We start from the raw sequence: 26,355 nt of genomic DNA on the forward strand, positions 1-26,355 counted from the left end.
CCAAACAAGAGGGATTTTTGTAGCTTAGAAGCCTCTTTTGTGTAAATACACACATGCTTCCATGGATTCAGTCTTGTACTAATGCCAAAAGTATTGGTACAGTAGCTTGCTCACCAGAGCACAAAACAAAGGACATTTGCATAAGATTGAAGTTCATCTGTCAGAGTTATTATTTTTTGGTATACATTGTATTTTCAAAAGGTAAACAGAGTGGTGTTACCAATGCAATCTGCATAGTTTGAAGGTATGAATTTCAGCAGTAAACCAATGCTTTTTTCTTTGTTCACGCATAATTTTAAGCTATGAAAAAACCCAACTATTCACTATTTGACAAAAAAATCCTGAGCTTATAAAATTTTCTTTTAATGTCTAAGGAATTGCGTCTTACCTCTGTGTTAATTGAAATCAGTTCAATATACATACAATGGTTACTGTAAGAATTAATAATGATTGACCACTAGTAATTATGACAAATTTCCAGACTGTTTATTGAAGATTTGGGCAATCTGCTTCCAGGCTTCTGCCCTCTGTACTTCTGTAGATATATCTTAATATTCTCCACAATTTACAGTGAAGTGTTTTTCATGGATTTGCCAGAAGCTGCAATGCTGAGGAAGTAGTAGCTCTAGTTCAATCAAATGTCCCAAATGTCCATGTTCCACTGCGTGAGCTTTTTCACGTTGGCTTCAACTCTGAGCACAAAGACTCACTGCAGCCTTTGAAGCTCCAATCAATGTGGTAAGATCATCATAATTTTATATCTTGCCCCTGTTTTATTTTTTCTCCAAGTGCATTCAACACTCAGTCCTACTTTTAAAAGCCTGTGGGTTATCAGAGATTGTGTCATTCTTTGCTGGATGTCTTTTTCTGAGATCAGATGCATGTGTTCAGTTGTAATTTTTTTGTGTTTTCCTCATTCTGAGAAAACTTTGAGATTAAGCAATATACAAATACTGAAAGTTAGTTGGGTCGTTTATTTCTACTGAAATCTGAAGTCAGGCAATGCGGTTTTCACTCTAAAATAATTAAATTCAGCATTGTTTTTAAAATTTGTTTTCCTTTCTTACTGAAGGGTTCAAATGCTCATTCTGCTTCTTCTTCCCCAGCCTGTCATTAATATTCAAAACTCTTTAAAGCCCTTTGATGTCCAAACTGTATGAACTCCTCTCTGAATGGTGGTCAAATTTAGTGTCACTGCCACTCATATAGTCTCAGACTTGTGTTTTCTACCTTGAGACAAATAGTCTTCGTATCTGTTAAGACTAATTTTGGGCAAAGATGCTGAAGCTTGCATGTTTTTATTTCCATGAATCAGTTTTACTGACAGTTTTTATTAATTTTAGATATTTAAGTTAAAATAGTCAAAACAGTTTATGGTGGCAGCATTGAATTGAGAAAAGTGACTTACATATATGCCTCTCCAAATATATTCACTCCTGACTATCTCCTCTGCTAAATTCTCTCTGTTACTGTACAGAGCATTAGTTCTTTGCTGATATCAACATAAATTCTTGTATTTACCAAGTATTTTAATTTACTTAATGTTGTGTCATTTTCTATTCATCATAAGTGATAGAAAGTCGGGAACACTAGGTACAGTTCCTGTGCAGAGAGTATCCCATGGCTGAGATATTACCTCAGTTCTGATTTCTAAGATTCTAAGACTTCTTAAACATCTTAAAATAGACTTCTTAAACATCTTAAAATTTCTCTCACTTGTCCAGGTCAGCAAGACATATCTTTTAATTTTTTTAGCATTTATTATTCTAATAATAAATAATTTCTTCTCTCTTAAAAAAAAAATGAAGCAAAGCTATAGTTGCAGAAGAGTTCATTGCACTTCATCACTGACGAGATAACAGACAAGGCTTGCTGGACCCAGCAGTTTTCTCGCCTTCTGCTTGTTTGCAGATGGGAGCACCAGAGGAAGCGACTGGGATTTCATCTTACTTGTCGGTCTTCTTACTGATCTGTCAAATGGATTAGCTTGCTAGAGGTGGTGTTGTTTCCTTCCCTGCATTTTTATGTCAGAGTAGTAGGGCTTGGAGGGCACTCACAGCTTCACTGTGCCTCTGGGGCGGTCTTGTGTGAGTGCTGTGTACTGGGAGAGTACAGGAAGAACAAGGGAGCACCTGTTCACAAAATGTTTGGGGATTTTGCCCAAATTCTCTGGAACTAGGGTGGAGATCTACAAACCCACTGTGGCCCTTCACCCCCAAAACTGCTAGTTCCACAGACAGAACAACTGTGCAGTATTCTGCAAGGATTGCCTCTTCGTGGTTGAAATGTTTTCCTGTGTGGAAATAGGATGGATTTCATATGGAACTGCTTTACACTGCTGCCCCTAAGAGTCCTAGAAAGGCCTACTTTCCCTCCTGAGTAGCTCCAGCCCAGCACACCTGCAGTGCATATGTCACCTATGTCGTGTTCAAATGAAATTTGTGGAGTCCTTTGTGCGGTACAGTGCTCTTACCCCAGTGTCTACGATGGTAACTCTTTAAAACAGGGTGGGAAACAAGCCATCTCTTTGGGAAGGAGATTTTAATTGTCTCTTGCCCTAGAGAGAGCTGTCCTCCCAGGTTAGAGCAAGAAGGTATTGGAAGGGCGCTGTGGGAAAGATTAGCAAGAGGCTCCTTTACCAAGCCACAGTCGCAAGTCAATAGAGGTTTTCAGTGTAACCAATCCCTAAACCATGAGTGCAAATATTTACTTCTACCAAAAACAGAGAGAAGTTACAAAATAGAGAAACAAATTTCCATTCCTTTATTTAGTCATTGAATCAATAAAAATTATTTGAGGATGTGAAGAATTCAAAGTGCTCCAGGATAGTACTCACTTGAGTATACAGCTCATAGACCAAAGCTTTCTCTCTGCAAGGAGGAAAATATCAACGCGGCAGGTCACTCTCAGCATAAACACTTCTGATATGTGTGTGCCCCTTTAACATTTAATTTTAATCAGAATGGATCAATATCTCTCCTTAACATTTAACTTGCTTTCTTTTGTGCAACAGAAAGTGTAAGACTGTCGATAATTTTTAAAGTACCCATTTCTGTGACACCTGCATGATATTTTTTAATATTTGCTGAATTGATAATGTTCATGGTAGCGAAGTATAATGCGCAATAAACTGCTTTTGTGGCTGATTAAATGCCAAAGTGAAGTGGAGGTATTCAGCAACTGCAAAAGCCGTTTATTTAGTGTATGCCAATGCCATGAACATTATTCCCGTTACACAAGATTTGCTATACCCTAATGTAGAGAAGTAGAAAAGAAATTGTTTCCTTTTCTTGTGAGGGTTGCAATTGCTGTGCTGCTTCAATCTCACACTTCACACTGATATGACATTCGGGAATGTAGCTAGGTTGAGCGGCTTGAGAAAGAGGCTGGTTTACACAGTGAATAATTATTTGATGGAGTTCTTTGTGTAGGGGAGGCATTATGTGGCTGGGTACACTGAATTAAATTAACTGTAGTATGCAAATATTTCAACTTTGGCCTTATAACTTTTGGAGGGAGGAATTTCCTTTGTCTGCTGGGGTTCTTCCTTGGGGATTTTGGCCTGGAAAAGGCAGGTGTAGTCTTAATTATTGGCTTTACGAGAGACTTGCTGCCTCATATTGCCTGTATTGCTCCCCCTCACTGACGACTGCCACCAACTGGACCACTGACAGATAAAAAGCAGCAGTCATTTCCTATCATCCTTCATGTAACTTTTTTCTCAAGATAGAAGTTGGCATGAGTTGTGCATAACCCTGATGTTTCTCTCTGGGGAAAACTTTTTTTTCTTTTTATTGTTTGTAAAGAGTTTATAAGAGAATGATTTCCTCCTAGTTGGATGGAATAAATACCTCATTGACATATAGTTCTTGTGCTGTGCTATTGCTTTATGATAACATCATTTAAAGAAACTTCCTGCAATTTGATTAGAAACAAAATGAGAAAAATAAAAAATTATTATTACTTCTCTCTTAATATATGTTGTATATGTTGCCTGTGTGGAAGAGAGGGCTGTGGTGATTCTGTGGCACCTAACTGCCATTCTAATTTCTTCTTTTTTTGTTTGTTTGTTTTGCATATTGGTTCAGTAATGTCATTGATTTTCCATGGATTGATTATTTTTCTGAAGTATTTCCTCATGAGTTCTCTGACTGAGGAAGAGTTATAGGCTTTTTAATTTGATTGTCATTCATGTTTGTTGTTACCCACAGAGATGACAGTCTCTTACTTTGCCATTCACCTGCCATTCTGTTCTGTATAGTAGAAACTGAAGCAGAGAAAGCTGCTATTCCACCCTCCAGATTGAACAATATCATTAGTTTGCTGTCACAGTATCTTCAAGAGTTGCCGTCTGTACTCTTTCAGTGCAGTAGGTTATCATTTATTGCAACAATGATAAATTTTTCTAGTAGCTATTTCTCAAATTTCACTACTAAATTGGATATGCAAGTGAGAAAACACAAATAAACAAGGCTCTATTTTAATAGTTGTCTTCTGTTCTTCATTAGCCCAGAAGCTGGATAGTGGAATGCATTTGCCGGTTGTTCTGTAAATAGACTGGGATTAAAATACACAGGAGAAAGATTTCAGCTGTAAGAAATAGATATCACTGACACTTTTAAAGCAACATACCCTGTAGTTACAGTTTGAGTATCATCCATGAAAAAGAAGGTGTTTTATTTATCCATTTTCTATTTCCCACAGAATTAGTTATAGGCACATGCTCTGGAGCTGGGGTTTTTTGTCTCACACATTAATGTTTGCTGTCCTGTGAAGCTGATTCTGATTACAGAATGTTGGATGCAATGCTGATTACTCCAAGGTCACTGAAGTCAGTGCTAACAGTGAGGTGATTCTTCAGTGTTCCTCCTCTGCAGGTCCCTATGTGGCAGAGAATGAGTCTGTGAAGATTCTTCCTCTGTTCCAGGTTTAAACTCCCTCTTGCTATTTCATTCCCCAAGCACTTCAATCTGCAGTTACCCCAGAACATAATTTTGGGAGCAGAAACAACCCTGATTCCTGAGCCATGTCTGCCAAAGGGAGATGCAGTAAGCCAAGGTAACAGCTTTATGCTGGGAAAGGGGAAAAAAAAGGGGCTTGGACTTTGTTCACCACTCTTCCAGTTTTATGCAGGTATGCCGGGTGCATTGGGGAAATTGTTTAGGAGTGATCAATCCCTGTGTGAAGATTGCCTTGTAATGCTGCTAAGGTCAGGGAGACCTTGGTTCATTTGGCACATAAGAGCTGCTTGAGTGACTTAGGATATTCCAACACCCAAAGGAACAACCTTAACTTGTACACTAGAGGTTTTCCATGTTAGGACTGTAATTTCTTGCACAGCTTGCTCATTTGGTATAGATTATCCAGTGGAGTTTCATCGGTGTCATCCCTCTGCCTTTGATAAAGTTGAAACTCTCTAGTGTTGGTGTTTAGGATCGTAAGTGTTCTTTTGTTTTTCCCACTACTTAAGTAAAGTTCTAGGAGTTTCTGTAGTAGCAATCTGTTACAGCAAACTTGATCATGCTATTCTTCTGTGGTGGTCCTTGCTGAGGGTGGCTGTAACTCATGTGCAAAGTCCATGAGCAGAAATATCAGTGGCATTTCTCAGAATCTGCATTTCCAGTATGATCCTGGCTCTTGATTGAACTCACAATAATTTCTGTTAAGGCAGATAAGAATTTAGGAGGAAATTCTCCCAATTCTTTGGGGGGAGCTGAGAGATTATCAGAGGACTAGTCCAGTGCCTGGAATGCAGATTTAGGGTAGCAGGGCTTTGTTTGGAGTTTTGCTTCTTTCTGATGTGTGATTTAGTTCAGGATTAAGTCTTTCCATCTCTAAAACTGGAGTAATAATATTCGCAATTTGAGACTTACAATGTGCTTTGAGACCAACAGTGAAAAGCTCTCACTAGTGTATTTATTACATTCTGTTGTAGAGGTTACAAACAGTATCTAGGAGAAATGAGAATAAAATGAAGCCAAATACACTGATTTAAAAGCAAACTGTTGAAGCCAGGCCTGAACAGTAAAATAGCTTACATGTGCCAATGCCTCTCCTCAGATAGCTCAGAATTAAGTTGCAGGGTTCCAACTGCTGTCAAAAAAGGGAAAAAAATTCCAAGGTTATAACTGTTTAATGGGGGGAAAATGGCTAATTTCTGTCTCTTTAAATTTTGTGGTGGAGAAAATAAGGTCCTTTGATCTTTAAATGAAAGCTTCCAGAGTCATTACATTGAATCAGTTAATCTCTCCCAGTAGTTACCTTATTCTCTCTTCCTCATGGGCATCCTCTTTCATGGTCTCAGTGCTGAGCTTCAAATCAATGAACAAACTGTTACTGTTTCCAACACAGCCTGTCTAGTGAGCTTTCCTGCTTTCATGCATTGCCAAGCTCTTACCTCAAACCTTGGCACGTCCAAGAGGAGAAGAGGTCCAGTAGTGCCACATGTGTGTTAACCAGGCTGACTCCATCATCTCCATTTATGGGTCAGGCAGTCCCTTGCCTCTTGACAAGAGATGTTTGTGAGGGATTGAATATCCTGTCATTCCCAGATGACACAGGTAATTCTAAGCAGCTCAAGTGACACAACAGGGCTAGGAAGTACTCTTGGTCATCCCATTACTTAGTTTAGAAAATTATTAAATAAACCCACAACAGATCTTCATATCTTTTTGTGGGATATGTGCACCCAGGCAAAAATAAGTTGCACAATGCATGCTGCTGGCTGAATATACTCTTTGTTCAGAACGGTTTTTATTTCTCTCAGGGAAAAAAATTAAAATTTATAGATATTTCTCACTCTAAGCCCCGTAAAGCATATCTGTTACTTACAGTATGAGCTACTGTACCTGTTAGAGCACAACAAATGCTATGAAGTAGCACCTGGGAAGTTTTGAAGGTGTTCCCAGCTAGTGCACACACTGTGTGAAACTTGGGAGCTGAGGTTGAGCAGCCTCTGTTCTCCTGCCATTAATCTGTTCCTTTATGTGAAGGGATTACAGGGTATGGTGAAACTTGCAGAAGTTGTGTTAGAGTAATTTTGTAGGTTTAGACATAAAAGTTAGGCATCAAAAATGAAATGTGTTTAGAAAATAACTTACCCTCTCTTCCAGGAACTAACTTTTGGTACAAAGTGTATGTTTTGAGTTAATTTTATCTTCTGGGCATGTAGTACCAGGTATTTTTCTAAGTAGTTTGCATGCAGTTCTTTTATTAGAGGCCACCTTGTATTAAGCAACGAGAAGGCTTTTTTCACCAATAATGACATATTTGCTTTATTAATATTCAGATGTCCAATATGTTATCTTCACTGAGACAAAATTTCAGGATAGGCACTTCATCCCTTCATTTCCAAGAACTGTGCAGCCTGTGTTCCAGTTTCTGACTGTGTATATCTTACTTCTCTCTTCATTTACTTTCCTTATTTTGACTTGTGTCCCTTGTCTCTTGCTCCTTTCCTGGGGTGAGAGGCTGAAAAGGCCTTGATCTTAGTTAGTTAGTGCTGCTCTGCAATAACAAAAATATTCCTGTGTTACCAACAGTGTTTTCAGTACATATCTGAAATCCCATACTAACCCCTTTCTACTATGAAGTTAACTCTTCTCAGCTAAAACCAGCACATACTTGTACTTGAAAACTTTTTCTGTTGTCTGTGCTGATGATCCATTCTTCTGTTTCCTAAGTTTATCACTAGATCATATGGAATACTTCAAAAAGAGAGTTCTGCTCAGTATCTGTGAGAATGGTGCAGAATCAATTCCTACCTTGTGTGAAATTTTGCACTGGTTTATCAGTGGTATTTTCTTTATTTGTTCGAACATGATTTGGGGCCAGAAGCAACAGAAATGTGAATACAGCATTTGATAATTAGCCAGAGTTAAGCCTTTCCTATGTGGGCACCAATAATCTTGGTTTTGCTGTCTTTACTCAAGATCACCCTGTCTCTAATACTCTGTTTAATAGTATTCCAGAATCTGTTATCAAAATCCTTCAGCTTTCTCCAGCACTTTGCTGCCAGCTTTCTTACAAGTCTGATGGCCTAAGAGGTCCTTCTGTACCTAAAAGAACATTTTATAATCCCATTTTAAAAAAAATCATTCCATAAATCAAGCTTCTCTGTTTCCCTGGACATGTGTAATTTTGCATATACATTTTTAAAGATGGTTATTTTGTAGACTGAGAGAATTAAGGAAGAAGTTGAAATCAACTGAAACAAAAGTATTTTGGTATTACCATTTAACACTTCAGCATTTTCTTTGTTTTACCTACGTTTTAGACATATACCTAGGTTTTAGGCATATCTAGGTTTTCTCCGTTTCTGTATTCTTTTCTATGTTGGATTAAATCCTTAATTATCTCGTGCCTGGGAGGAAAAGAGACAGCAATTGTTATAGATGAGTGGGTAAATGGCAAGGAAAACAGTCCCAGAGCAAAGCAAAGCTTGTATGCTTCCTGCACTGGGATTTCTAGGGAAATGAGTATTGATAGATGCTTTTACGCTACCTTGATGAAACTCAGAGATTCTTAATACATGTTAAGTTGCATGTCCTCATTGTGCCAGTCTGAAAGCCCCTCTGTCATGGTACCATGGCAAAAAGACTTAAATAATTTAGAACATCCAGGCACTTTATAGTGTAATTATTTGAGTGTAATTTCTCAGGGGAGCTGGTAAGAAAATATATATATATATGTCCTATCAAAAAAAGCCCCCAAAAAACATCTCACCTAACCTCAGTTCAGTAAGAGCAAAACCGCAGTAAGGATAGCAGTATGTGTGTGTATATACATGATGTGTGTGTATAAATCTATAAAAAACTGAATTCGGTGTGTGACTATCAATCTTTTTGTGATAACGTTTTCTCAGTGTCATTTTATAGTTCCTAAAATGGAAAATTTCACCTGTTCTTTGTCTGATATTTACCAGTGTAATATGTTAATTAAAAAGAAAGGAAAAATGTTCATATATCATCATATGAAGAATGCATAAAAATCTGATTTTTTTTTTAATAGGAGCTAATGCATTTATGTCTTTCTGAAAATTGTGTAACAAAAAATAAGATTTGTTTTTACTCTGTCACTGGTAGTGAAGCAGACCAGGCAATACACCCTAAGAAAATAAGTGACAGTTAGTGATACTTCTGATTTTTAGTGTACATTTGCTAATGCATCTGAACATCGCATGGAATTTTTAGTGATGTGGAGCATTCTGAACTAGTAAAGCAGAATAATAGATTTTTCAAAGGTTGCAGCTGTTACTGTGGACCTCACTAAAATTAAAGATTAGTTTTCTCTCTGATTTCCCTTTCCCTGTTTTGGTGGAAAAGAGCACCTTCAGATCCCACCTGTGTCCATCTTTTAGCATGTTACATATTTCTGAAATCTGACTGTAAGAAATCTGTTATTTTAATTTTATTTTTTTCCCTCCTCCTTCAGGTCTCCTGGAAGCCTCCTCTGATTCCTAATGGAGAAATCCTTAACTATGAGATTCGCATGCCTGACCCACGCATTGTCATCGCTGGGAATCCTTCATCAAGGCTGAGCCATTTGGTGACCAATCTGGTGCCCTACACCAACTACTCGGTCACAGTGATAGCTTGTACTGGAGGTGATGGCTTTCTAGGAGGCTGCACGGAGAGTTTGCCTACAAGAGTGACCACACCCTCGACAGTTCCTCAGAGTGTCAGTCCCTTGTCCGTGACTCCAATCAGTGAATCCTTTATTGCCATCTCTTGGCAACCACCGCTAAGGCCCAATGGTCCTCATCTGAGGTAAGCTGGGATACTGAGAGAGCAGTTTGCTTCTCCTTACCTAAATCTGACTCGGAAAGTTCTGAGCGATGCAGATTTTATCATGTGCTCTCTTAATTTTGCTCCTTTTGGAATTCCTCTTTTGGGGCTCAGAGAAGAGCCAGGATTATTCAGGGCAAATGTGTTTTCTGTGCTGGAAGGCTCTGGGTCTTAGTGCAGTCTGAAAAACCAGAAGGAGGAAGTGCAAGATATTTGCAAAGTCATAAGTGGTTTGGGCTGCAGCATCAGCCACTTTTAGGTGATGAGTTCAGGCAACAAGTTCCACCAATAAAATGATGAGTGAAAAAAGAGATCTCTGTGAACCTGAGTAATTAACACATCCAATATTCTCAGTACTCTGGGTTATTCCACATGAAGAGAAAGTGACCACTTGGAAGGATGATGACATGAAATAACCTTCAAAAATTATGTGATGAATAGATTTTAAATGAGACAGTGCATGAGAAAAATTAAAGTGCTAGAAGTGTGAGGGCATGGCCAAAATAGGAAATGCAAGGAAGTTCTGGGTATAGCAGACTGGATTTTACCACAGGAGCCAAAGAAAGAAATCTCCTCTGAGATTTGTCTGGAATGATGGGATGGGAATCTTGACTTGAATGTTGAATACTGAGCATGTGTGTGTAGATATACATTAAAAAATATGGATTTGAGTGCATAAAGCTTTATAAAGACAAATGTATTTTTATATATACACAATAAAAAATGTCAAATCTTTCATTCTAGTGCTTTAACGTATCGTGAAACATTGTGCATGGAATTATAGCTCCATACTCCATATGTTCTGGTTAGCAGCTCTCTTCTAGGTGCACTGATGGGTTCAATAATTATCATGTAATGCTGTTTCAGTTGCGTACGTTATTACAGCACAGTAGCTTGACTTTTTCTTCAGGCTTAATTAGGGCACACAACAACTGAATGAAATGATGATTGCTCTACAGTAAAATTTGAAGTTTCAGAAAAGCAGTGTCTGTTATTCTGGGGTTAACAACATGACCATTTTACCATAGATTATTGAAGTAATTCAGCACGACCTACATCTGCAGATTTCATTTCATTCATGGTGTGCCATGCTGCCCTCAACAAGAACAACCACTGAAGCAGCTGCTCTGTACAGCATGATGGAACAAGAAGTCTGCAGCAAGCAGAGTAGCAGCAGCAGCTGCCAGTGGGGGTGATTTACACATGATCGCCACTCAGTGTTCAAAAAGATTTGATGTTTTTCAAGACTCGTCTATGAAATATATTGGACAGAATATGCCAGGATGGTTTCCTATGAAGCTGTAATGATCTGTCTTTGGGTTGACACTGATGAACCACTCATGTGAGAGCTGTTCTTTTTATAAAGTCATCTGATTTTTTTGACAGAGTTGGAATTTAATTAGATTTTTCTATTTAATTTCTGAAGTTATAATCTGAACTTCTGCAGTAATTCAGTTTGGTATCACTAAAAGTGGCACAGTGCTTGCTTGCACCTGTTCAGGATTATTCCCTAAACTCCAGGGCAAAAGTTGCTGGAAGTTATGCACGTACTCCCTAGCTGCTATGGAGCACAAGAAGTGTCAGATCTCTCATAAGAGCATCTCAAGTTGATTTTTGGTTTTGAAACGACACTAAATCATTGTATGCAGTACCTATTAAATACCTCTTCATTCAGGGTCTCAAATCTGGGATGGTATTGTCCAACATGTTGTTATCAGACTGGAGATGATCTTGATTTTAGGAAGTGTCAAGTTACACGCAAAGCCACTGGTCAGCATGATACTTACAAGAGTGGTGACCCACACCAAGGTATCCTGCAGAAAAATTAAACATGGAAACATATTCACAAATATGCATTTAAAATGTGAGTGTTTAAAATCTGCCTGAGTATCCATGTACTTTTGTCTGGAATTTAGCAGTAAGCATCTTTCCAGAATGGTGGAATGGGAGTCAGGGACAAGATGAAACAGAGCAGATCAGCACTTAAAAGAATCAAATTATGTATTTAAGTGAATATATATGCATATGACCCTCATTTGCTGGGGTATCAAACTGAAACAATTATTGAAAGCATAAATTAAACAGTCCTGTGGAATGTAATAAAGAGTAATAATCCTAAAGATTTTGAACAAATATGTCTAATTTTGTTTCCTTTAGAGTGTAGTTTTCTTTGTAATCTCTACAATGATTAGGAAATGCAAACTCTAATATTATCCCCTTTAGTTTGTGTGGGCGCTAAGTGATCTAATTTTTGCTAAATTCCGTAAAGGTTTTGTATAAAAGATGATGGAGAGTGTGTGATGCAGCCTGGGTGGAAAGCATGTTTTCCAAATCAGGCAGTCTCATGGCTGACCTGATGAAAGATGGGCTTTGGCTGACCTGCTGTTTGGAACAGAGACAGGAATACTGCTTCAGATACCAATTAAAACCAGGATGAAATAGTTTGGTCTTTCAAGCTCGCATCATGAATTTCTACCCAAACACAAAGGTGCCTTGCTAAGGTCTACAGATGGCTGAAACAGTTAACTCATTCTGTGCCTGTTACCTCCTGTAATTTACACTGTGGTTATTTGCGAACACCTTAAGTTCAAAGGCACACTTCAACTACTACTAATAGTAAAATAATAATGGCAGTGCTCTTTGTTGCAGTACATTTGCAAGAAAGAGGCATAATCATTTCATGTTCTGGAGCAAGCTGTGCTTATCATGCGAGTCTGCATAAGACACTTTTATGGGCTATTTGGACTTGATCTTGATATCATTTCCACAAAGTTTAAAATCTGTAAATCATTAAATAAACTAGTTTGGGGGTTTTTTTTGTTTTGTTTTGTTTCGTTGATTTGGGTTTGGTTTTTTTTTTTTTGTCTTTTTCAAGTGGAAATGCTTCATTTTCCATTTTCAAAGTAGTTTCCTTTTTCTTTTTTTTTAATTAAGTAATTGAATGTTTTAAATCACAAAACATTAAAAAGAATGTTTATCTCAGGAAGTTTACAGCTGTAAAAACAAAATAATGTGTGGCTTTAAAAAAAAAACTGGTTGGGTTCTTTTTTTTTTTTTGTGTAATAACATTAGTTGAGATAATCCTGGTGTTCTGCTTGTCTTTTGTGTTAGATATGAGCTCCTGAGACGTAAAATCCAGCAACCACTTGCATCAAATCCCCCTGAAGATTTAAATCTGTGGCACAATATTTACTCAGGAACTCAGTGGTTTTATGAAGATAAGGGTCTTAGCAGGTGAGATTACAAAAACTATAAAAACAAATGCTGGCATTTTGTATAGTGTATGTTTAATAGTTCAAAGTATTTCTTGTGTCTTTATGTAGTGAACATATTAATTATGTAATGAATTATTTTTTGTCATCATCTTTGGTGTTAATCATTCTAATATGCAGGGATTTATTATTAGTGTGTCATTCTTGACTCATACTTTGTTTTGCTTTGAAAAACAAATGAAAATAAAAGTCTCATGAAATTTTAGCATTGATATGCTCATGCAATCAAAACATTTAGATTTATGTGTACAGATGCTGTAGATTTGCATATTTTCAAAGTTCTAGCACAGGCAGAATGCATGTTTGAGGGAAACATCTGAAAATTGTTTTCAGCAATGTTTTTTTACCTGACTTTGTTGTGTTAGCTTCATCACCATTAAATGCAGGGTGTTTAGAGTGGGGAAACGGAGTATCTGCTCTGTTTCCTCAGCATGTAACAGACCTCTTGTGTGGGGGAGAGCAAGACATTTACTCTTGATTCAACCTTAATTTCTACATCTTGAAGTCAAAGCTATTGCTCCTTAAGACAAAACACACAAATTAAGAAATTGTAATGGAAGATTCAGCATGAATTCTGCATTGGGTTTTTATGGATAAAGTCTCAGAAAAACCCTCATGGATGGTTTCAGGGTGTGTGTGTTCTGTGTGCTGGTGTGCTTTATGAGAATGCTCCATGTCAATCACTGACCCTCAAAATCTGTACTGTCCTTCTTCTTCTGTAAAAATTGTGTGAGCATCCCTCCTGAGCACAATGGGACTCAGGAGAACATGACCTCTGCTCCTGTCAGAGACGCACCTAAGCAAGCTGAGGGCTACTGCCTCTGGCTTGCTTCTGCCTACTTGCTGAAAGTCACTGCTCATTTCCATCTGCAATAACTTGCAATAAGTAGTTGCAATAACTGCTCACAGAGGTGTTCTTGTACCAATCCTGCCCAAGTGTCCATTTCTTTCTCTCAGCCATGCTTGAAAGTCCTCATAGAGTTGCCTTTGGTTTTAGCTTTGCATGTTTTAGTGGTGCAGCTTATTTTAGTGCGTGTAGCAGTTCTGTCAGCAATTCAGAGGTGGCAATACCTTCAGACAGAGCCTCAGTGACTGGTCATTAGGCACCATGGCATTTTGGATTGAATGAGCCATGGCCAAAAAAGTGTGCCTCACCTTTGGACACACCTGAACACTTCTCCTGGAGAAGTTTCTGCAACCTGCAGCTATGATTTTGCCTTTAACAATGCAGGATGAGTTTGTGGCTGGAGAGGAGATGCTGCAGAGAGGCTCAAGCACTCAAGCCTTATTTTTCCCAAGCGAAAATTTATATATCAGCGTTTATTTTCATTTGTCATACTTTAAACATGTTGCAGTTACTGATCCTGTCAGATGGTTTCTTTGTTTCTAATAGGCTACAACAAACTCATTTTACTTTCATTGTTGAAAATATGGATCAAAAAAATGAATCACAAATTCTCATCAGTAAATTGCAAGACTACAGTCCTTTCTCTTTTTTACTGTATGTGTGCTACAATGTCCAAGAAAAAAACTAAATGTTTGCAAGTGACAGAAGATGCAGAGAGAGAAATAAGATGTGTTTCCCTGTTTGCCAATGCTTATAGTTAGAGTGGGAGCTAGTGAGTTCCCATTAATTTGCTTCCTTCGCAGTGGGACTGCTAAAGCTTAGCTCTTTTAAAAATCAGGGTGTTATAGCAAAGCATCTAAAAGAAATATAAAAAGTAAATATACACTGTGAGTATTTTTTGTACTGAAATCTCTAAATATTAGGCATTTATTGTACGCTCCTTTATTGCATCTACAGATGTTTATCCCACTGCATATTCAGTGAAAATTTGAACATGATGATCCTGAGTTCTGTCTTTGTGCAGTTTTGTGTGAGGCTTTTTATGAGGAAATTAAATTTCAGATTATGAAATCCCACTTAAAGTACTTTAATACACATTTTGCCATAGGGGAGAAATGACGACATAACAGTCACTTGGTCACATGTGACTAAATACACATGTAGTTTTTAATAAATCTGTGTAATTGAAATCTGCACAGTTCTGAGGAAAATTACTTTATTAAATGAGTTTGAACTCCTAGGTGCCTTTTTTGGGATATTTTTGTAGTAGAAGAGTCCTGACTGTGTGGTGAATCCCTTTTACAAATGAGACTCTGCACGTTAAAATCAATGGGTTTCCCAAAAGAGGAAAAGAGCCTCATTTGATTAAATTCTGATCCAAATTTTGGCAGGTTGCCACAACTGTAATTACATATTGAATTGAGCTATAATCTCTCAACACCTCAGAAGCTACAACTATGAAGAAGTGAAATAATGTGTTTTATTTTTGTTACCGTGTTAATTGTGCTGAATAATTTCCGCAAAATAGATGCCTCTTACGAAGTCTTCATTGGTACATACCATACAGATGAATTTTTGCGCAGGGGGAGAAGAAACAGCAAAACTTTGGCACAGGCAGAAGATTTACAGCAAATATTTTCTGTGTCTGCATTTTTCATTTCATTTAATTATTTTTAAAATGTCTTAGGTACACAACATACGAGTACAAGCTCATAGTGCACAACGAGGTAGGATATACATCAAGTGAAGAAGTGATAGCCACTACATTAGCAGGATTACCAAAGAAAGGAAGTGTTCTCGTTGCACGTGCTGTTAATCACACTGCCGTAGAAGTGGAATGGTCAAAACCAAGTAAGTGTGCTTAGTATTTATTCCAGTAACTAGATGTTAACCTGCCATCACTTACCATGGCCTGCCTTGCTCTCAGAGGGAACACAGTCCTTGCCTTGATTTATAATATACCTAAATGTCCTTGAAAGGAGACGAAAGAAGTAGGGGAAAAAAATGTGCACATTTTGCTCTTTCTCAGTCATGTCCGTATTTATAATATGCTCTTTCTACTGAATGAGAATAGTGAAAATGAAGAAATAGTTAATGCAAACTCATGAGACATGTATAAAGCAGTACTACACAAAATACTGTTGTCTTTGTGGCCAATTTCATCCATTTGTATAAAAATTTGCATCTACATTCCATCAGGATGAGAAGATTCTCTTTCTCTTTCATTATGCTCTGCTCCTTAAAATGAATTTAGCCAATTTCTCTAGTTGGTTTGTTAATACAGCAGTGGGGAATTTCTTCATTACTTAAATGCAAATGATACTTTAAGGACTGGGTGCTGAATTGCAGCAAATGTAGTCTTTTTATTTTATAATTGCATGCCTGAAGTAAGCATACTTATAAAAACTGACATATGTAATAGATCTGAAGCAACTCACTGAAGTTTCATTACCTTAGTAATCTAAACCCCTGAACTTTCAGATGTAGGTAATGCAATCTGGTTTTATTTTCATTCATATCTTAGAAATTTCCTTCATATATGTTTGTGAATATAGAAGTTAAACACCACAGCAAGGCTATTCATTATTTGAAAACCTTATCATATTTTATTATGTCTTAGGTTGCAAATAACCATATTAACTATTTTGTATATCAGTGCTTCATTCTTTTACATAATATTAATTTTCAAATGAGTTTTTTCTTCTCTTTAGGAACTTGGGAGCCCTTAATATAAGTTGCCTTGCTGTCCTTCCCTACTGAAAGTTTCTGGCTTGTAAGGATTTAGGCCTTGTATCAGTACCACTTAAAAACAGTGTATCATTCTTGATTAAGAGTTTCGATGACAAACCCATATATTGTTAAGCCTGAAAATATGCTTTTGGCCTTTATCAGTGCTCTGTCCCAGTGAGCTGAGTCCTGTTCAGTAGTACTGTGTGTCATTTCAAGAGTTTTGTGTTAGTGCTTACAGTTTTTGTCATAATTATACTTTTCATCTTGATGTCTGGTGGAAAAGCAGTTGCATTTAGTCAGACCTGAACTTAAACTGTTTGACAAAGGACAGATAAGATAACAGATGACATCTGAGTCACTAAAATGGAGAAGACTTGCCTGGAATCTGTGCTTATCCATCAGCTCAGACCAGTGTAGCCAGAAAATTGTACTGTTTTTTCTGTCTTTCTCTGGGGAAGTTAGTGCTGAGTAAAATACATTTTAGAAAGAACTGTGAGGATTTGGGGGTTTTGCCCTGTATGTATAATGCTTCTAAGTCTATTACAGCTTTACATGTAGATGATGTGCTCATGCTTGTTCTGAAACAATAATACACAGCTTCTCACTGTACTGTGAATGGCCAAAATGTCATCTGGGCAAAGCTGAATGTCACTGGAATTTATGGCACTGGCACAAGTCCTTTATTCATGGCTAGAGGAATAACACAGGATTGGAATGGGCTCTGGGAAGTGTTTGAAGAGAAGGAGCAAGAAGGCCTGCACACCACTGCTTGCAGTGGGTTTTACCTAGTAATTTGTTTATTCTGTTGTCTTCATGAGGATATCTAGAGAAAGAAAGCTTTCTCCAGTGTTGGATAGGATGATGAACCATTAATGTTAATTGACAAATTAGCAGACCAGTCTACATCACTCCGTAAAAAGGTGAAATTGGAGGCACTTGGTGGAATCGTTCCTTTTTTTTTTTTTTTATAAGAGAGTCTGAATAAAATTTGGTTTACTCTTCACAATAAATGCTGTTGATAAGAAACTTGATGACTGAAAATTTCCCAGTTGATGTCCCAGTGTTTTTCCTTTCTTTTCCCAGCACTGCAGGATTTGCAAGGAGATGTTTTTTACTACACCCTATTCTTGAATTCTACTGATGAGAGAAGATCTCTGAGGATCCAGGCTGATATAAACTCCGTAGTCATAGATGATTTGCAGCCCAACACAGAGTATGAGATATTTTCTCAAGTTTTTAACGGAGTCCACAGCATCAACAGTGAAGTTGTGCATGTGACTACCTCAGATGGAGGTTGGTTAACAGTGAATACAGCTTGGCTTAAAATCTGAGAAAGAAATTGATCGATTTTTGTTAGGGTTGAGATCAGTCATCCTTCCATTATAAAATTTCCGGTATAAAAGGAAAAAGGTCTAAAACGTTAAAATGCTTAAGTGCTAGTTGTCATCATGTGGTAGATCAATAAACAGTCCCACTGAGACAGAAGCAAAAGCTCTAATAGCAGATATTAACCCAGTTTGTTCTCATCTTCTGCATATTCCTGTCTGTGTGCACTAAGTTTGGAACTGAGTTCATATCAATAAATGCTGGAATTTAGAAACAATTAATGGGTTTTTTTAAAGATTTGCTCTGTGGAGCGACGTGCTTCTGACATGACAGTTGTACACAAGGCCTTTCCTGAGTCATTAGAAACTCTGGGTGCAAGTTCAGCCTCCAAGAAAATTCTTTATGAGTCATTTCTATGCCAGTGGGCAAGTGCAGAGCTGGGGGTGGAGGTTGAGGATAAAATAATAATTAAAAAAAATTGTGCATCTGAAATGTGTTTAGAATGGTCTTTCTAATCTTTTTGCTTTATAAAGTCTCATTATAAACATTATAATATCATTACCTCAGAAGCAAGTGTTCCAGGTCATTAGCAAAGCACTTTAAGGGAGGATTCCATTTCCTTTCTCATGCCAAAGGTCAGCACCTTTTGTTTATAAAATAGAATTGATGGTAAGGGCAATTTTTCAACTGGTAAAGATGGGTTCTTATGATAAAAATAGGCCTTTGCATGGTTATTTCTGACATGCTTAGATAATTATGTAATTTAACGCTACGGAAGGTGTTGGTTTTTTTCATTTTTTTTTTTTAAATAAATGTTGGACTTCATCATTACCTATAGTAATCAACATTTGAAACCATTTACATAATGGCAATATTGCATATTGCTTCATCTATAAGGCTGATAATGTCACGTTCCATCAGACATAAGGTATTTTGGTCTCAGGTTTTGCTTTAAAAGCAAAATGCTCTATTCTCTTTTTTTTATTTCCTTTTTTTTTTCTTTTTTTGAAGAATTGGGATTGGGGGGACATAAAAATAATATTTGCATGTTGGCAGTGCAGATGGGTGAGTAATTTATCATCATATCTCACTGGCCACATACTACTGATGATTGACACTGTGCTGCTGGTATAAAGGATTTTACCATCAGCTCTCATGATTTCTAACTGAGAGTATAATAAGCCAATTTACAGAAGACTACAGACTGTGATAACTTCATCAGAGGAAAGCAGATAAGCAGTGAACCCTTTGCTAAACCTAAATACTAATCTGCATTTGGTTAAACAAGTGCTTTTGCAGAGACAGCTGGAGTTTATTCAGTTTCTTCCTTTATTTCTAGAGCCTGAGGGCATGTTCCCTCCAGAGGTTGTCATCATCAACAGTACAGCTGTACGTGTCATCTGGACATCGCCTTCAAACCCGAATGGTGTTGTCACAGGGTACTCTGTCTATGTAAATAACCAGCAGTACAAGACTGGAATGAGTGAGCCAGGATCCTTTCTTTTGGCAGATTTGTCTCCCTTCACTGTGTATGATATACAGGTCAGAATATATTTTCTGGGTTGTGTGACACACTTTAATTTTATTTATTTACTTCTACTTGGATTTCCAAGAAGGATATTGTTTCATTAATAAATTTTAAAATTTCTTTACACACATGGACACATGAATGCATATCCATGCAAGAAATATATTTTTAGCGTATTATGGTTTGTGTATACTTTTCATCACAAATTTTCATTCTCTCTTTCTTCAAAGTGTCAAAACTCCATTTACTTTCCCCTAAATGCTCTGTGCTTCAGCATTAGCAAAGCCCCAACATATATTAAAAGAGGCAAAGATTCTACTCCTACTCATTAAAAGAAAATTGCAATTGTTTAAGAAACATCAGACATGCATGATATATCTGTACAGTGAAATAATGATGTTGCATTTGACACCCCGTTATCAATTTATTTTCCTTATCCTTTTGGGGAGGCTGCAGAGCTGATCTCTGAAATCATAACAGTACTTTCTATAGTCTTAATACATGCAACATTTTTTTTTGCTTTTCCTTTCCTCCCTCTTCACCTCTCTAGTCACAAATGTAGTGAAAGGCTAAATACTGTGGGCAGAAACATAATAATAAAAATAATAAAGAAATCTTTTATTCTGATATTGTATTAATCTCTTCAAGAAACGGATTTTGAAACTTAATTGTAGCTATTTCTGTCTACTTCATGAAGGTTTGGTTTACATTATTATATGAGATAAACTTAGTAGTACCATGTATACTTCATTCTGAAAATTTGCAGCCAGTTACTCCATGCCATAAATAAACATCACAGACAGGCACACTGTAACAGATTTCCATGTTCCAGCCCCTCTGAAGCAGCAAACCTCCATCCATGAATACACATATGACTTTCTGAATGCCACTTGGAAACACATTTGTCTTTTCTCAATAACAATGCAAATTCAGTGTACTGCCTCACTTATAGACCCTCTATTTTAATTTACCATGGCCACCTTCTGTTGCTTGAGATGTTAATTATTCTTCTCTTCTACTGTGCTAGTTTTATATTTGCATCGATGTGGTAGGTCAAACTAAAGTAAGATGCCTTTATTTTTTTTTCCTTTTGATTCTTTTTCTTCTTTCCCTGGAAACAATATTATCTCGGATGCATGTGCATCTCACTGGTAATCTTGCTGCATTGTTTTTCATTTTCATGATTTTTTTTGTTTGGAGTAACTTCCCTGTTGACAATACAGAAACAATGTTATGAGCCTTCACTTCCTATTTCACTTTTCCTCTTCTTAGTTTAATCCCAAGAATTGAAGGAATAAGAATTTATTTCTGTGACATTTTTCATTAAAAATTGTATGACTTCTATTTGTATTTCTCACTTTTAATTTACAAAATAGGGATGAAGGAACAGGAAACACTAAGAAAAAATAATTTTTATTTTTATGTGAGACTATATAGTAGGAATAGAAACCTTACTCAAGGCCTCAAATGAAAGCACATTTTTTTCAGTATTGTGTACTGGTGTCTACACATACATGCAGAAAAACAAGTTCACTGCAACTCTTTTGGTGATAATTTAAGAGCAAGCAGCAATTAGTGCCAGAGGGCTGCACGTACCCTTCTTTTGAAAATGGTGGGGGAAAATGTGATACAGTGCAGTATATCTCTGGCAGATATACTTATCTCAAAGCTGCAGTATTTTCCTGGCTGTATGGAATCTGTTAAATAGAAAAGAATTATATCTTGGGTGAAGAGAAAGTCTAAACAAGTAGTGGGGCTGAAAAATTTCTGCAGCTGAGTATGTGAACCTGGTGTTCCTCTCCATCAGATTGAAGCCTGCACAGTGTATGCCTGCGTGAGGAGCAATGGGACCCAGATCACCACTGTGGAAGATGAGCCAAAGCAGCTGTCAGCACCCATTATTCATATAATTGGCTCAAGGTACTGTGCTACAGGTGGCTTTCATGTATCAGGGAGATTCGTAGCTGGAATGGGGACTAGAATGTAAAGTTGTCTTCTCAGAATTGAATAAGGTGCATGAAAGAATTCAGTATACACTTTGAAAACAGTTTTAGTGGTTGTTATCTTTGGTCTTGGAGTTTTTCTGCCAAAAAGATCAATCAAAGAAGTCTCACCCTTGGTTGATTGTACATACCCATTTGGATATCACTGTGCTGTGATAATAAATAAGGCATAAGTGGGAATAGTTAGGAGAAGAAGTGTACTGGAATGAAAATTATCACAATCTGCTGTCAGTTAAGAAGAGGAAGATTAATGTTCGAGGAGCAATGCAATGCTGATAATGGAAACTTAGAATAATTCTGGGAAAAAAAAAGTCACCTATCACAGCAGTGAGAATTAGTAAGCTATCTGAAAAGGCGTGCATATCTATGTCTCCTTGAACCACTCACTGTTTGCAATCTGCCTATCCACTACGTCCACAGGCATTGGCAAACTTCTTGACTGTAAAGGGAGCATCAAATTTGCAGTCCTTAGAAGCAGCCAAATAGTAGCTTATACAGTGATTCCTTGGGAACTAATGTCTTCCAAAGAAAAAGTAAAATGCAACTTGTGAATACATATTTCAGAATTACACCAACACTAGAGCAGTTAACCTCCTGTGTTTGTGTTATCGTTCCTGGGATTTTTCTCTTCTGGTGGAGTACGCTCATTAGCAGTGTTTCCTTCATCAAAAGAAAAAAAAAATCTTTGGTAAATAACTAGTATCTAACATCTGAACCTTCAGAAATGGCCGACAGAATGGAGTTGCTTCTCCAGTCTCTTAGGGACTTTGGCTTCCTGTTTACTATTTGTATATTTTGCTTGAATTGAACATTTGTGTCTGTATAAGGGTGAAATTAAGCTTGCTATTTTTCTGTCACACTTAGAGATATAGTCAAAGCTTGTTTGATGATAAGAACTCAATTCAGGATCTCATCTTTTGCCCTTGGCTTTAACTTATGTATGCCTTTGTCTGTATTGTCTGTACTTGACTGTACTGCACTTATGCATGTTTCTGCTATTATATATAGACTAAATATGTCATAACACATGAATGCAAAAGGATCAAAAATGCCTTCCTACTTTATAATCTGCTCAGCCAGAAACAGACTCTGTTTCTACATTGCCTTTTCCTACATGTCATATTATCATCAGCTGTTCTTATATCCCAAAAGAATACTAACTACTGATCGATTGCCCGGACATGTCTGGCCGTGGCCTACATGTGCCCCGGGTAGTTCATTTATTTGCCACGGTGGATTTGCTAGAGTGGAATTTAATCAATAGCTAATTCATTAATTCTGGTCCTCGAGTATGTAGGGATTGTGCAGTATAAAAATGACTGGCTGGCTTCAGCTTTGATTGAAATATGACAAACACTACAGCTGACAGCCTTGGCAGGTGCTGGGCTGAATATGAATTTTGCTTGTTTATCCTCCATAAAAGAAAAAGCTTGGGCAAAAAAAAATCCAGTTTGTGTGAACAAGAGGACATTTTAATACATATCTGTCATCAGAGAGAAAAAAAAAGGCATTTCTAGAGTGTAGGCTCATGGGATACCTGAGATATAATAAAGCCTGTGCAGTTTATTGTCTTTAATTGGAATCATGGCATTTTCCCCTCTTCTGAATCAGTTTGGGGGGCTGTATTATTGATGAGAATGCTGTAGGATAATGTCTTTGTAGCATTCACAAATAATTGTTTTAAAATTTGCCTCAAGGTGCTACATGACAGAAATTATAATTTCACCCACCAACTTAGAAGTCTTTCTGATAGCAGCTCCATCTACACTGTTCTAATGAAGGTTATACCACCAGAGCCATTATTAATACCTTACTTTTCCACCCCTTACACTTAATAACTCAGCTTCAGGCTGAAACTTGGCACAAAAGGTCGCAGGGCTGATATAATTATTTTATAATGCCAAACTTCAAATAGAAAACAGTGTGGGATCCAGTCCTAAAGTCCTAAGTCAGGTTCTGCTTTGTTATGTTTCTTGCCTGCATTTAGGGTTTTTTGGGAGAGGTTGCATTGACCATGTTTAGGTAGAAACAAATGCCACTGAAATCAGGTATGCTTTTTGTTTGTTTTGTTTTTAACTAGGACTTCAGGATTTGACTCTGTAGACAAGTATTGTATTTTATTGCACAGTTTAGAAAGTTCTCTGAGTACTGAATGCATGTGGATACTGCCTGAAAGTTTGGGTAATGAATTTAAATCTCATGGTGTGTTGGAAAATAGTTCATTTCACTTTAAAACACTCTTCTTCTTTCTCTTTTTCCTTGTAATACAGCAATTCTGTTGTGTGCTTAATTCAAAGGTTGATGGCTCAGAAAACACCATGGTCGAATCTAGACAATCTAGAGAAAACCTTTCATGCGTTCATGAAGAGGGCACCCTTTAAGCATCTTGGGGGGAACCAGAAACCCTGGTCATGGTCTAAGGGAAAGCTCAAAGAAGATAAGGCCATGGGAGAAAAGCTGGGTGAATTCTTTGGCTTGGTGTTCAGTATCATGGGACTTTGGAAGGTTTCTATATCTGTTGCTGTTCATGGGTGAATGAGGAAAAGGGATTATTTTAAATGAACATGCTAGTGAAAAAGATTTTAGGAAAAAATGGATAAAACACAGCAACCAATTATTGGGATTATGGTATTTTCTCATGAGTTCTAAAGGAGTTCAAATATGAAAGTGTCAAACTGCTGTGCTGTGTTTAAAAGCCTTTAAATTTGTCTCATTGCTGGACAAATGGAAGATGAGAAAATGTAGTGCAGATTTCAGCAAGGGAATATTGGGAACTAAAGACCAGGGAGTCTGGTTTTCCATACTGGGAAAATGGTCAGAGGGCCAGAAGACACCTGATCACTCCCTCCTCTACTCACGGGAAACACGAAGCACTGAAAGGTTTCTCCAGGAAGTTTGTAGCAACAACAGAGGCATGATGCCATTTATCAGACTGTCTGGACTGTGTCATACTGCCTTCTCTAATTATGTCAGTCCTGCATCCACCATACAGCAGGTACTTAACTCCTGTGCAATAGTGCTGCAGCAGCTGCTCAGTATGTGTGATCTCCTGATGAGGGAAATATTTTATCCACTAGTCATTAATAATAGCAGTGCTCCCTATCTTAAGACTGTCAGGTGAATCTTGTGATTTTTTTTTCTTTTCTCTTTTTTTTTACTTCCAGCTCCTAAAAAGTAAAGTCATTCAATCTTTGATTTTTTGAATTTAACTCTTGCATGTGATGAGACTAATGGAACATTCATTGTCAAGATTCTGAAGTGAAGCCTTGATATATCTTTAATCTCCACTGTTAAACCTTTACTACTGCATTGAGAAAAAAAAAAAAAACAACAAAAAACAAACAACAAAAAAACAGAAGTCCTTTTCTGCCTTATGGACATTTGGAGCTGGTGATGAAGCACACAAACCCCAGAAGTTTATTTCCAATGTCTGCTTTATCAAAATATATCTGAAGCATTATCAAAATTAAAAAATACATTATTTTTCATGGGTTTAAAAAAATCTACCCGGAAATGTCAAAAATAATTGTCTTCACATTCTTGAGCCAAATTGTTTCACTTTGCTCTCCTTCAGAAAAAGCAAATACACCTTCATGGATCAGTTTGAAATTGTTCTTTATCTCCTGAAAGTGCTTTCATGGACTTGTAGTCTGAAGCAGATTGTTTCTGTGAACCTGGCTAGGCTGCCTTGCCTTCTTCAGTACTTTCACCTCAGTGACAGCAGTGGGACTCATCCAGCATAGGAACTATCATAAATGGCAGACACTTGGAGCGTTCTCTGGGCAGACAAGGATTATATCCCACCTGTGAGGTGTTGCACATTTTTTGTCTATGCCTACAATTTGTGAGTCTGCTTCTGCAGGTCAGGCTGTGGGCAGTTCCCAGGATAGACACAACTCCAGAGTATCCCACAGGGAGTGACTGGATAGAAGGAGAGGACAGGCAGGCTCTGTCCCCATGCCCCTGCAGCTGTATCAGATACACCACACATGACACAGCTGCCTGCACACTAAAGTGCCCAGCGTGTCCCATTAAATCTGCATCTGCTCAAGAAGGTTTTCAGCTCAGCCTTCAGATGGAGGATGTCAAAAAGCCTCTGCAGGACCATCAAAACCCTGCTGTTCTTTTTTTAAACTGAGCTGTGCGCTGCTCTTGCTGTGTTGCCACAATTTGCCATGGGTGGCAAGCATCAGAAGGTGTAGACATAACTGAAACACCCATAAAACCGTGAAAGAGTCTGCTTGTCTGTGGGCCTGCTCTGGAAGGTCATACTGAGCTTTACCTCTTTGGCACTGGTCAGTGAATTCCCATTCCACTCAATTTCCTTGTTCAGCTGCAGTTTTTCTTTATAGAGGCTATGTCCACCCCAAATGCTTATCTATCAAACAATAACAATGTGATTGCTTGTTAAAGGAAGGAATTACACACTGAGCTCTGCAGAAAAAGCAAAATGTTTCAATCATTGTGGTAATTCTTAGACCTAATTTAAATTATATTAGGGAGAAATATGACTTGAAAAACTGCAAAAAACTGGCACAATACTCTGAAAATATACTCATGAGGGTCGGAATGAAACTTGCAGAAAGCAAATCATTCAAAAATATGACTGGGAATGCTTTCTTTGCTCTTGTGATCTATTCTATGCAAAGACCAGGAGAGAGTCACAGTGGCATTTATAAAGGTTAAAGTACTAGTCTTCTTTGCCTTTTCTTTTTACCATTTTTTCCTGAAGTTTGTACAATGTATTTTCCTGCTTTTCTGTTTTTAAGTGTAACATTATTTAAATGTGGATGAGTGCATTTGTGTCTGTGTGCATGTGGTAGAATAGGTAGAGAATACAAAATAGCAATGGATGGAATATGGA

At 37.5% G+C, this 26,355-nt stretch overlaps 1 protein-coding gene across 1 annotated transcript in view; it reads left to right on the forward strand.

Moving 5' to 3' along the window:
• USH2A (usherin) overlaps nucleotides 1–26,355 on the forward strand; it is a 380,780-nt gene that overhangs the window by 248,962 nt on the left and 105,463 nt on the right. Inside the window, exons 42-47 of the mRNA XM_066178272.1 lie at nucleotides 9,433–9,767; nucleotides 12,897–13,019; nucleotides 15,592–15,755; nucleotides 17,718–17,927; nucleotides 19,300–19,502; nucleotides 21,296–21,408. Coding sequence (XP_066034369.1) covers nucleotides 9,433–9,767; nucleotides 12,897–13,019; nucleotides 15,592–15,755; nucleotides 17,718–17,927; nucleotides 19,300–19,502; nucleotides 21,296–21,408 — 1,148 coding nt within the window. The remainder of the gene's footprint in view (nucleotides 1–9,432; nucleotides 9,768–12,896; nucleotides 13,020–15,591; nucleotides 15,756–17,717; nucleotides 17,928–19,299; nucleotides 19,503–21,295; nucleotides 21,409–26,355) is intronic.

This window comes from Chamaea fasciata, unplaced genomic scaffold (genome assembly GCF_029207755.1).
Source record: "Chamaea fasciata isolate MVZ Bird 193981 ecotype frontalis unplaced genomic scaffold, bChaFas1.0.hap1 SCAF_3, whole genome shotgun sequence".
NCBI lineage: Eukaryota > Metazoa > Chordata > Aves > Passeriformes > Sylviidae > Chamaea > Chamaea fasciata.